The 13,165-nt window shown below is 56.1% G+C and overlaps 1 protein-coding gene across 4 annotated transcripts in view; it reads right to left on the bottom strand.

Annotated features, from left to right (window-relative positions):
- LRP8 (LDL receptor related protein 8) overlaps positions 1-13,165 on the bottom strand; it is a 77,455-nt gene that overhangs the window by 33,586 nt on the left and 30,704 nt on the right. For all 4 annotated transcript variants that reach the window (XM_046662658.1, XM_046662659.1, XM_046662660.1 and 1 more), the window contains exons 3-4: positions 8,271-8,393; positions 504-632 (exon numbers count right to left, since the gene is read on the bottom strand). In XM_046662658.1, the coding sequence (XP_046518614.1) occupies positions 504-632; positions 8,271-8,393 (252 nt within the window). The remainder of the gene's footprint in view (positions 1-503; positions 633-8,270; positions 8,394-13,165) is intronic.

The raw sequence follows: 13,165 nt of genomic DNA, 5'->3' as shown, positions 1-13,165 counted from the left end.
GCTTGAATCTGAGATTTCAGCAACAGTCGTCCTTCACCCCTCAGGAATCTGTCCCCCTCCCCTGACACTGCCAGTGCTCTGGCCCAGGCCACCACCAGTTCTCGCTACGGCCCCTGCCTGGGTGTCCTTGCCCTTGCTCAGAGATCAGTGATGACTTATGGAATGGATGAGCAGATGGCAGCATGGTAAAAACTCATGGGCTTTGCTGTCCAGACCTGAGGTGAATCTCAGTTCCATCACTCAGCTTTGGGTCCTTTTCCTCACCTGTCTGAGCCTCAGTTTCCTCACCCATATAATGAGGATGACAATGGCTGCTCATGAGGTGGCTGTGAGGATGAAAGAAGAAACCGTCTCCAAGTGCCTGGCCGTTATTAGTGTCCTGATCAGGACCCTTCCTCTACCACCAGGCCCCTGGAGAACCAGGCCCGCACAGAGGTGGCTGCTGCTCCCCGAGCCTGCCTGGCCATGCTTGGCAGACCCTGGGGATCAGACCCCGGACTCACAGGTGGCACAGCCAGCCTCGTCCGCTCCACTCTCGCAGTCCTTCTCCCCATCACAGCGCCACGAGGCGGGCACACACTTGTGGCTGGTGGGTCCACAGCTTAGCTTCTCTGCGGGACACACCTGCTTGGCTGTGGAGACAGAAACATGTGCACGTCTTAGTCAAGGGGGACACAGGATATCGTGCCAACCAGTCCTGCTGCCCAGCCCCAGCCACCTGGCCTGAGGCCCTGGGAATCCGTCAGGTTCCTTCCTGCCCCATGTCTCAGTTTCTTCATCTGAGAAGAAGCCCCTGTCTGCCCCTAAGACTTTCCGAGTCCTACATGTGACCCCGCCACTGCCCTGCCTAACACCCTTTCCTGGCCCCCTGGTCCCTGGCACACAGGCCCCTTCTTGATCTGGCCAGCCTCTGCCTACCTCACCGGCCCCCCCCCCCCCCCCAAACCTCCCCTTGAAGCTCCAGCAACATGGAGCCGCTGTACTCTGCATGCTTCTCTGCCATTTCCCAGCTCTATGCCTTGGTGGAGACATGCCTCCGGTTGGGCCCGTTTGCCTTCCAGATCAATGACTCCATGCTCCAAACCTGTAGATCTGAAGGGCTCACCAAGGCCCCAGTAGCTTCCCTGGTATGACCCACCCCCCCAAGCTCCCTCCCTTGACGATGATGCTGAGCCCGCTGCTGCAAGCAGCCTCGCGTGGCAGGGCCCGGCGGGACCACACAGCTATAATTACTGCAGCTGCAATCAGAGTCTGACTCAATCAGGGGCCCAAAGCCCCAGGGTTGATTCTCAATTTGGAAGAAAGAATGATCAGGGCTGGGGACGGCTCTCATCCTGAGCATCCCGATGACCCACGTGACAGACTCATCTCAGAGGCAGACGCATTTCAGACCTCCACAGCTGGCTCCCTACTGCCTTTCAGGGGGTACAGGAGGCCCAAACTCAGTGGTCTCTAGGGTGTGCCAGGCACAGTGCTAGATGCTTCCATTTAATCTTCACAATAACCCAGCAGGGTGAGGATTATGACATGGCCTCCAGCACAGAGGTCAAGGGCATGGGCTCTGGAGCCTGGCTGCCTGGATTCAAATCCTAGCTCCCTCACTCACTGGCCATCTATACGAGCCAACAGTCCTTATCTCTGTGCCAATAAAGTGGAGATGGTACTATCCCTATCTCACGGGGTCTGTAAAGCACTTAGAGAAGGCTCACTAATGATACCTACTATTATTCTCCACTAACAGTTAAGGATTTGTTTATTCCCTCAGTGAGTACCTGTTGAGCACTGCTGTGTACCAGACACAGTGGGAAGCACTGGGTCCTAGTCACAGCACTGGTAAAGAACGGAGTGAGGATTCTAAGTCAGCTGTGACCAGTGCCAGAGGCTGGGCTCAGTCTATTGCACCCCGGAGGCAGTGGGTTACGGTGTCTCACCCTCAATTTTTCTCTGATCTCAGATCAGTTTCCCCTCCTCTTACTTCCCCAGCTGGAATGAGAGGCCAGAAGGGATGGAGAAAAGGGCACATACAGGATGGGGTAGGGGGCAGGTGTCTGAGTCAAGGCCCCCAGACACTACTATGCCATGGGAGAGGAGTACGTTAGACTCCCAAGTGTGGACCCCAAAGTTATCCCTAGGAATCCACTTCATGAAATATAATGCAACCCATTGGGAGCACAGGATTCACTTTAGAGAAATGTCCCATTACACATAACTCGGATAGAGTTATTGACAAAGGCCGCCTCGGGGCTGCAGTGCGGGGCGGCGAAGGGGCCTGGGAGGCAGGAGGTGGGGCCTTTCCAGAGCACTTCTGTCACCAACACACTGTGGGACCTCAGTAAGCACTGCCCCTTCAGTGCCACCAGAACACGAGCGAGCTGAAGCCAGCGGCGTTTCCCAGAGTCCTGACTGAGGGGGGAGGAGCTGTTAGAACTGCAGGTTCCTGGGCCCCAGCTCCTACTTGGCTGAATCCAGGCTTCAAGGACAGAGCCCAGGACTCTCCACTTTAGTAACTCTCCTCGCTCCCCCCATGGCTCCCAAGTACCCATTTGAGAACCCCTGGGGTATCATTCTGCAAGTCCAAAAGATACAGGATATTTCCTCTCTTTTAAACTCACTCACAGAAAAGTGACAGAAGCATTCTGTATGTTTGTAAGCCCCTGAGAGAGCAATGGGATGGAGGGACAAGGTGACCACATATCTCAGAGCCAGGCCTCAGGAAACAGCCTCACAGGGAGTGGAAAGGAAGTCATATTTACTGAGCACCTACTGTGTCAGGCTGCACCGTGCTGAGGACTTGAGATTTTCCCATTTCACCCTTACCCTCACCCTGCCAGGTAAGCTGGCCCTACAGGCTATGAGTGCAAACTCCAGGGGCACCCTTCACAAAGATCATGTCAGCGGCACCCCTGGAGTGGAGCAGGGCAGTGACCCTGCAGGTAAGCACTTCAGTTTACAGATGAGGAAACTGAGGCTCAGAGAGACCAAGTAACTGGCCCAAAGATGCACAGCAGTGAGAGGCAAAGTCCAGGTTCCTCTGATTAGAGCCTTTTCTTTCTTTTTCTTTTTTTTTAAAAGATTGGCACCTGAGCTAACAACTGTTGCTAATCTTCTCCCCCTCCCACCCCGGCTTTTTCTCCCCAAATCCCTCCAGTACATAGTTGTATATTTTAGTTGTGGGTCCTTCTAGTTGTGGCACGTGGGACACCGCCTCACCGCCATGTCCGCACCCAGGATCCAAACTGGTGAAACCCTGGGCCGCCAAAGCAGAGCATGCAAACTTAACCACTCAGCCACGGGGCCGGCCTCATGGGGATGCCCTTTCTATCAAACCCCACATCTTCCTGTGGGTAGAGAAGTGGCCCAGAACCAGACCCAAACTCTCCACCCAAAAGCCCAGCTGACTGAAATGGGCTGGACTGTCCGCACCCTCTCCGGAGGCCTGCTCTGCAGACCCCAGTGCAGCAGGCAGCTGCTTGAATTTTTAATGAATATTTATACAGTTAATTGCATAACCTTTCAGCAAGGACAATGATTAAACAATCCGTCTGCTTCCTTTCTTTATAATTAATAAGACATTTGCTGTGTCCCTAAATAGACAGCTCTAATTACAGGCTCTTGAGGATTCAGCAGTGCCTGACACCAGCCCTCCCACCTTCAAGAACCAAGGCACCATCTTAAAATGCGAGGACACAAGAGGCCTTGGAGGTCACACTGAGGACCATCCACTGGAGTGACAGGAGATAAAGGCCCAGAGGGGAAGGGACCTGCTTGGGCTACTGGATGCCAGTGTTCCAACTGCCTGTCTTTCCTGGAACCTCACTGTCTGTTGGGACGTAGCTCTTCCCCAAAGCCAGGATGTGAACCTCGCTCTGGGCTCCTGGGTCGGGCCCCTCACTGCCTAGCCCTGGGAAGTTGGTCTGGGTCAGTGCTGACGTGCAGGATCTCCTGATGAGGCGGGTGCTATGACTGTCTCCATCTTACGGATGAGAAGAGCAAAGCCCAGAGAGGGGAGGTCGTTTGCCCAAAGTCTTGCGGTGAGGGGCTGAGCTGGACTTCCATCCCAGTCTCTGAACTCCAGATGCCCCGCTTCACTGACTGCACTTGCCCGCTGCACAGGACGGGGAGGCCCCTGGGCCTTTGCTCAGGCAGGGTCTGCAAGATGCCATATGGCTGTCCGATGTGCACTTTCAGGAGAACTGAAGCCAGAGGCCCCGGGCAGCACAGTGCAGGAGACAGAGCATGGCTTCCGGAGTCGCACAGACCTGGCCCAAATCTCACTAACACAAAGGTCCTTTGGCCAGTCACTGAACCTCTCTGCACCCTGGCTCCCCTCATCTGAAAACGGGGTTACAGAATCTCTTCGAGTTGGTGGGTGGTTTAAATGAGGAAACATATGGAAATCCCTACACTCAGAGCCTGAACAAACTCTTGTTTGCCTTGTTTTATTTTAGGAAATGCAAATCCAAAGGGCTGGGAGGCCCTGGTCTCCCCCTGGGGAGGCGCATGTAGAGTCCACAGGGCCTACCATGGTGCGGCCCCCACCCTGGAACGCCTCTTTCTCTCTCGCTCAGAGACAGATGCCCCAAAGGATGCCTTTGGCCTGCTGTCCAAGTATCCCCAGGTTTTGAGGGGCAGGAGTGAAGAACCCCACTGTCTCTCAGACATCAGGAACCCTCCAAAGTCAGCAAGGGCCGACAGTGCGTCCTGGAGTGCCTGTAGGCATTTATAAATTCCCAGAGAATCCTGCCCCAGAAATCCAAATCCACTGGTCCTTTCTCTAATTCATAAGTTCACAAATTAACAGAAAGGGAAATGTCTGTTGAATAAAGAATGAAAGTATTTGACAGCTGCTTAGAGTGGGTGCATCTGCAGTGTCAGGTCACATGAGGCTTAGGGGCAGACAACCTCCAAATGGGGACTGCCAGCTCCAGGGGGACCAGAGACTCAGGCAGTGGGAACTACCAGCGTCCAGCTCCTGCCCCAGGAAGCATGGCCTGGGACCATCCCACGTGCAGAAGAGGCATTACACCAAGCTCTTTCACACGGGTCGGGCACAGCCCTTCCAGCTGGGTCAGCCCCTGCTTGCTGGATGAGCCCAGAAAATCTCTGGGCTCCCACTTCCTGATCTATGCACTTGGTTAATCAGTGAGGTCCACCTTTCAGGAGAAAAGTCCTAAGATGCATGAATAAAACCCCATTTTTCAATAAGCAGTACCCAGAATTGTAACTCATTCACCTTGAACCAACCTCCCACCCCCACCCGGCACCCCTCCCCGCAGACGCCTTAAGGTGGATCAGAAGCCGTCCCCAATCAAGTGAGCTATAATCAGAACTGAGATGCTCCTTCATTAGGCAAATGTCCTGGGCTTTCCTACGGTGACTCCTGGCTCTATTTGATAGATAGAATCCAGAGCCACAAGGAAAGAGAGCTGGGAGAAACCCCAGCCAGCTGGAGGCAGACGACATAGTAACGGAACACAAGAATGGGGACCTGCTCCCCACTCCCGTTCCCCCTCGGTGCAAACCCTCTCACTTACGCTATTCTAAGGTTTTAAACTGGTGTATGTGGGGAAGGGGGCCTGCAGTCAAAATCTAGTAATAAAAATAACACTGCCAGTTACTCCAGCACCAGCACTTGGCATGCATTGTTTTCATTTGACCATCACAACCCCTGTAAGGCGGATACCATCACTCCATTTTACAGATGAATAAACTGAGGCTCAGGGAGATTGAGCAACTTGCCTGACATCTCACAGGTTAGAGGACCTGAACCCAAATATATCAGACACCAAACCCACTGCACTTTACTGCTGCCTGTAATCTTTCTTTGAGGGTAGGGAGGGGGCTCTATCCTAGGAGTTGGCACAGTCCCCAGGAACCTGGTAGGCTGTGGAGGTTTCTATGGCAATGCCAATTAAATGGGCAGTGGGTTGGCTGCTGGGTTCCCATTCGGTTGGGAAGCTGTGAGCAGCCTGCTACTAGGTCTTGCTGCCCCAAATTCTGCCTGACCCTCAAGACCCCACTCTGGCCGGCCTCCTCCAGGCAGCCCTCCCCACCCACAGGCCTTGCCTGCCTCTGATCAATGTAATTCTGCACAGGAAGCGGGATCCTGGGCCCTGGGCCCCAGTTGGACACAGGCAAGGGAGAAAGAGGGTCTCAGAACCCTAAGGGTCCAAGAATCTTAGAATCATAGTCTTTGGAATTCTGGAATGTTAGAAACCTGAGCCCAGAGGTGGGGGAAAGGACAAAGGACCTCAGCAAATGACTAGGAGAGCCCAGAGCTGGGCCTGGCTGCTGCTCCCATGGGGTGCTCTGTCAAGCCTCAGGAGCCCGAGGAGCCCGTGCATTTTCACAGAAGGCAGACAAGTCGTGAACAACCTGTGTGTCTTGAAAGCAAGGCCCTCAACCTCTCTGTGCCTCCAGTGCCCTACGGCAGGCACAAAGTGGGCCTGGAAGGCAGGAGGGGCTTGGCACAGCCCGGAGGACGGGAAGGCAGCAAGTGCTGGGATGGGCAAAAGGAGGAAAGATGCAAGGAGACACAGGGCAGGGCAGGGAGAAAGATGGCAAGAAGCAGGATGAGGAGAGGGGTGAGACGGGTGGACAGGGAGGCAGGGAGCCCAAGAGAGCAGGTGGGCAGGACCCTGGGGGGCAGGAGGAAGAGGAAAAGGGACAGCAATGCACACAGACACAGACATGGGGAGAAGGGGGCGCAGTTCTCAGGCAGCAGGACAAACCCCAGTAACAACTGTGATGAGGTTCCCCCCTTCCCTTCTGCCTGCCGCGTCCAGGGTAACTGCTGGGGGCGCCGAACAGCTGACTGCAATGGTGGAAAAGCCTCCCGCAGCCACAGCCCCCCGCCCCACACACACACTCCGGGCTGCACACAACTCTGCCCCTTGTTAGCTGGGCAGCCTTGGGCAAGGGGCCAAACCTGTCCCAGCCTCAGTTTCCTTCTCTCTATATGGGATCCAACCCCCTCCCAAGATTGTGGGAGGATGAGAGTCACAAGTGGGCGTGGCCAGCTTTGTTCCTTCCGAAGCTCAGAAGGAAGTGCTGGGCTGCCCTTGCCCGGGCACCTCCAGGCCAGCACCGGGTGTGGCTCCTTGGTGGGGTGAGGAAAGGGTAGGGCCTGCGGCAGGACAGGACAAGACGGTTCCGGGGAGGCAGGGGCAGCTGCGCAAGGAAACGAGGTGCCCTGTGTCAGGCGGGGGCGCGCCTGCTCTCCCCTCTCTCTCCCTTCCTCCTCTCCCGTGGAGACTGGTAGCTCTGTTGCTAGGAGACAAGGAAACCCAGTTATCACCAGCCACAGCCCTAGATGGGACGCTGGCCTCCATTGTCCCTGCCTCTGCCTCTGGGGTGACTGTGACCCCTAACGAGGACCTGGGTGCATTCCCGCCAGCCTCACCATCCTCCGCGTGCTCCCCCCAGCCTTTGTCTCAGGCTCACTCTGCCAAGCTCTGCCTCCGGGACGCTGGGTCCTTCCCCACCCCCTTCTCATCTCCTTTTTAATTTAACAAATGTCACGGAATGACCTGCTGGGTGTAAGTTTGCTTTGAGGATTAGGGCCTGGAAAAGAAATCAGAGAGAGACAAAGCCCTGAGTGTGGGAGGTGGGCCTGGGGCTCAGCTCTGGCCCTCTGCCTCAGCCCCGGCTGCCGTGGCTGCCACCTAGCCTGCCATGGAGGCCGGGGCTCCTGGGCTCAGCTGTCAGGGCAGAGGAAAGAGCTGGGGTCTCAGAGTCCTGGCTGGGTGGCTTGGGCAAGTCACTCAACCTTTCTGAGCCTCAGTGTCCTCTGCAAAATTCAGAAAATGACAGAACCTGTTTCATGAGGCTGCTGTGGGGACAAGATGAATTAATGCATAAAGAGCTTAGCATAGGCCTGGCACACAATAAATGCTTAACAAGCACAGCTGTCATTCGTACTATCAGAATAGCGATTCGAGTCCTTGAGAAAAATAGTCGCCGACGCTGAGGGGAGGCCGGGAGGATGTGCTATGGCTACTTCCAGGCAGAAGGGCTGTTTCTAGCTCCTGGTGCGAGAAGAACAGCACACAACCCGCAAGAGGCCTGTGAAGAAAGCCCAGAAACAGGTCACTGGACTCCAGCACCGAGACCCCCTGTTTGCCAGGAGCCCTGGGGGGCGCGGCACCAAGTGAGCTGTGTTGGACAGGTCACCTCACTCGAGCCTCACAACCTCCCAACAAAGAGGATCTGACGAGGAGACTGAGTCCAGAAGGAGGCCCTCCTCCCCCCGCCCAAGGGGCAGGACTCACTGCAAGTGGCCTCGGACTCGTCGGAGCCGTCGGGACACTCCTCCTCACCGTCACACCTCCACCGCTCGGGGATGCAGTGGCCGTCGTCACAGGTGAAGTCGCTGTCCGCACAGGTCTTCTTGGCTGTGGGGCAAGCAGAAGAGGGTGAGGGGCCTGGTGGGCACAGGCGGCTTCTCTACGACATGCAGTTGGGTGGCTACAGGGTGACCAGAATGTGCTCGGTCTCCAAGCTGGACCACGTGACCTCCCACGGCCCCTCCAGGTCACGGAGGCCTCGCTGGTCAAGAGGAAAGGACAGGAAAGAAAGGCTGATTCATTCCCCCTGGGACGTTTACTGAGCTGCAGGTGGAGACAGGCGATCCCTGGCCCCGCCCTCCCAGTCCAGGAGCCCAAGTCCACCAGGGGCGATAGGATCCATCCACCAAGGATGCCTGTTCCCCATCACACCCCTCTCTTTCGCCAAAGTCCACATCCACTGCCACTTCCTCCAGGAAGCCTTTCCTGATCACCTATGGCAGCTGCTTTAGCCCCTTCAGCCAGTTCTCAGGCCCATTAGGCGCCTGTCCTACTCTTCGAAACCAGAACGAAGTCGCAGCCCCTTCTGCAAACACCAAGGAGCTGGTGACAATGACTCCTGAAGGCAAACGATGACTCTGCGCCGAGATTAATGAGGCATGTTCTGTTCAGAGTGTTGGAAAGAGCATCTACTGGGCAAGACACTCAACCCGTCCCTGCCCCCAAGGCGCTCACAGCCCCGAGCGCTGTGGCCCCACCCAGGGGGCTTGAGTCCCAGCTCTGCCTCTCTATCTAGGTGACCTTGGGGATGTTCCTTAACCTCTGAGCCTCTGTTTTCTTATCTATATCACTGGGAGAAGAAAACAAAAAGCTCCCAGGAGGAACAAAAAGTTATAATGTGTGTGGAACCTGCAACAGAGATCCTGGCACATGGCAGACGCTCAATAAGGAGCAGCTATTGCTGTTTGTATGGTTTAAGTCTTAATTAGAAGCAAGGAAAATGGGGGTGTCTGTGCCCTCACTGGGGACGTGCGTAGCAGGCTGAGACCTCGAAGCTGGAAGCAGACCTGGGACAAGAACGCGGGACCAGCACGGCTCACTCCCTTCCTGGCCCTCCACTGGTCTGATGCTCCTCGCATGCAGGGTCTGTGTCAGATCCAGCACAGGACTCAGCTCAGGGGAGACGTCAGTGGGGGCCCCAAACCGATGGCGTCACGGCTGCCCAGCCTAGGCTCCCGCGCCTCCAAGGCTCCTTCCCAGTGGCTGGACTTGGGTTATGTAAATCCTCCCATAGGCCCTCTGGCTGTCCCTGGGGCCATGGGACTGTTCCCCCCCTGCCCTGAGCGGCCTGACAGGGATTTGGGGACAGACGCTGGATCTCCTGAATCCATTCCATTTCTGCCTTGCTTTTCAATGAATTCTTGCAGTGCATCTGTGTTCTAAGATGAGTTTTCTTCACACTTTCCTTAGAAGGACGCCTCTGTCTGCGCAGGGCAAGAAGAAAGCAGAGGAATCAGAGTCCACCTGCAGATGGGGGGCCTGAGGCCCAGAGAGGGAAAGCGGCTGGCATAGGGAAACAGCAAGGCAGGGATCAGACCCTGAGCGGCCCTCCCTGAGCCCTGTGCTGAGGGGTCGTGGTGGGAAAGAGATACCCATACTGCCTTTTGGTAAGTCACAGCCCGTAGTCATCTGAAGGTTAAGTACAGTTATGAACTGACCGCAGCACCTGGGGCATTTCCTACCAGGAGCATCAGTGTTCCCTCCACGAGAAGCTCAGCATCCAAAAAAGAAACATATATCCTTTTCTTTTTCCTGTTTAACGTTCTCCGAGTGCATGCTGTGTGCCAATCTCTGTGTTAGCAATGTCACCCAGGAAGTCCCATGACCATCATGGGCCCGTTATGTCCCCACTTGACACACCAGGAAATCCAGGCCCAGTGGTGTTAAGCTACATGCCTAAGGTCACATCTGGGCAGGACCACAATCTGACCTCACATCAGACGCCCCCTTCCCCACCATGGCTCCTCAAACAAAACACCCAGCGGCATCAGATGTGGAAGAAAAGCCCCAGAGTAAGTGGGACAGTCCCATGGAAGCTTCAGTCTGGCATTCAAGGAGCTTGTATCTGTACCGAGCACACAGAAGAGAAATCAGCCCAGCTTGCCCCCAGGGCTTGGCGCGAGAGCGAGACCGGGCGGACCCCAGAGAGCAAGACAGGCTTGATGGGGACGGTGATGAAGGGGCTCCATCGCTGGGCTGGGCCAGCCGGCCACTCTCCAAGGACCCTTTCCTTCCCGGTGGCTGGGAGCCTGGGCGTGAGCCTGGCCTCCCACCGTGGGCCAAGCCCTGGCAGGCACGGGGCAAGGGGGCGAGAGCAGCCAAAAGCATAGTCACAGTCCTGAAGGGCAGTCTTGAAGCCAGCTGGGCCCAGGAAATGGTGGCCTCAGGCTTGGGTGTCCCACGGTGGTGTTTTGGGGAAGAGGTTTGTGCACTGTCATAACCAGTTAGGCCATTTTCCACCTTGGCACCTTTCTCCCAATGTCCCCGTGACTCCTCACAGCTTTCCTGGTAGTACTTGTTGATCCCATGGTACAGAAGAAACGAAGGCTTTCAAAAGTTGAGGGTGGTAGGTGGGATTTCTATTCCACGTGGCAGCTGCCAAAATGTGGGCTCTTTCTACTAAGGCCCTCTGCCACCTCAGCATGACCAGGCTAAGAATGGGGACCTCCAGGGAGGCAAATGCGGTATGACAAGGTGCCAGGGGCCACAGGACAAGGCAGTGGGGCAGATCAGCCACAGCCCAAGGGTGCCTGTAAGAGGTGTGCCCCTGGAACGTGCCCAGAAGTATGCAGCAGAGTAAACCTGGGCTTATGACAACATGTGCTCTGCTAACGGACTGCCCTGGGGAAACTGAGGCAGCATGGTCACTTTCAGGTTGGAGACTAGACGAAACCACCGCGGTGGGCCCTGTCCGAAGTGTAACCACATGGAAGGATCTGGAGTCAGAGCTGAGATGGAATCCTGGCACAGCCACCTTCTCTCTGGGCAGCCCTGGGCAAGTTCCTTCCGTCTCTGGGCAAGTGGGGATGGCGGCTTTCCCATGCAGAGCTGCCACAAGGACCAAAGGCAAAAAGGCTCGCCCGAGGGACCCGAGCAAGCACCCCAGTGTCAGGTCGGTCAGTTTAATGAGCCGGACAGCCATCGTCAAGAGGCTGCATCAGCCCTGCCAAGAGATGAGGGCTGGGCCGTGTTTCGAGGCTGTCAGAGCAAGCCATGCCAGACCCCCACTCTCCTGGCCTTGGCAGCTTTGGCTCCAGCTCCCAGGGTGATTCCCCAGCTGGGCTTGAGGCCGTGGCTCCCTGTTTCCAGGGATTTATGTCCCTCCATACCAGTCGCCCCTTGGACAATGCCCACCTCTGTGAGTCCCCGTACTCCACAGCCCAGGAGCAGTACACAGTCATCCCGGGTCTGCGACATCATAATCTGGTGCCATGGCAACAGATGGGCTGCTACAAAGGATTTAGGATTCCAGAAGGCAGTGGGGAGGGGCCAACCCCAGGGCAGAGGTGGGGAGAATGGGAAATCCAGGACAAAGGAAGTGGGAGCTGCTATTTATAACAAGAAGGAAGGACGACGAAAGCGTCAGGCAGTCCATGGTCGATTGAACTCTGTTCTGCCATTTGTAGGCTGTGCAACCTTTTGCATGTTGCACAACTTCTCTGAGCCTCACTTTCTTCATCTGCATTCAGGGATAATATCCCTGCTTCTCCACACAGGGTTGTTGTGAGGAGCAAATGGGCTAAGGATGGCACCAGGGCTTTATAAACTGAAAAGCATAAAGGTGCAAGTTTGAGGTGTGCAGTCATCAGCCCCAGCTGCTGTGTGTGTGAAGCTGGGCCCATCAGACACACTGGGCCCGCCTCCTGGAGGTGTGGTGCTAACTGTATCCTAAGCCCCACTCTGTGCCCAGTCTATGATCTTGTGAAATTATTATGATCACTCAGCACCTCCTGCTTCCCTGAGACAATACGCATCCTTCACACTGGCGTTCCCGCCCACGCTCATCCGCAGCCCCAGTGCAGACACGGGGCTTCAAAACAAAGATGAGTCAGGGCTGCCAGGAGGAGCTGCACGGTGCAGCTTCCTCTTGGCAATCACGAGGCTCCATCGTGTCGGAGCCCAGGGTCTTGAAGGCCCTATACAGCTCTCTCATTCTATAAGCCAGAAAACCAGGGCCCAGAGAGAAGTGGCTGCTCACAGTGTGTGGGACACATCTGTCGGAGGGCTGCACCTGAACCCAGGGACTCTGACTCCTGGTCCCACTGTGTGGCCAGGAAGTCCAGGGAGGGCCACCTGACCCAGTCCATGGATCAGGGAAGGCTTCCTGGAGGAGGGGACCATGTTCAAGGAAGAGGAGTCAGTCAAGCAGTGGGAGTGAGGAGAGTGATGAAGGGCATTCCAGGGAGAGGGATAACAGGGCCTGGGATGTGGCGCAGAATGGCCATTGAGGGCTGGGGAGTGGACCAGAGGCAAGGGGCCTGGGAGTCCACTAGGCCAGGGGCCAACTCGCCCCGCCTGGCACCAAGCTGCCCCTCAGAGGACCATCGCAGGGGCCAGGCTTTCCCTGAGCTCACCCAGAGACCCGCCCCGCCTCTGCTAAGCACAGGGCTGCTGTTCAGCAGCCTGGGCTTCATTCAGGGCTTGGTGAGGCCACGCAGAGGAAGAGAGGGGAAGAGGGCAGGATGGACAGCAGCAGGCCATCCACCCAGATGTTTGGGATAAGACATTATTTTCCCCCTTGGAGGTTCATGATGGCCACTGCCTTACTAAAGGCCCTGAAAAGGCCCACAGTGAAGACAGCGGGCTGACTTTCCTCCAGC

The sequence above is a fragment of the Equus quagga genome, chromosome 5 (assembly GCF_021613505.1).
Source record: "Equus quagga isolate Etosha38 chromosome 5, UCLA_HA_Equagga_1.0, whole genome shotgun sequence".
Taxonomy (NCBI): Eukaryota; Metazoa; Chordata; class Mammalia; order Perissodactyla; family Equidae; genus Equus; species Equus quagga.
This window is presented reverse-complemented; position numbering and strand designations above follow the sequence as displayed.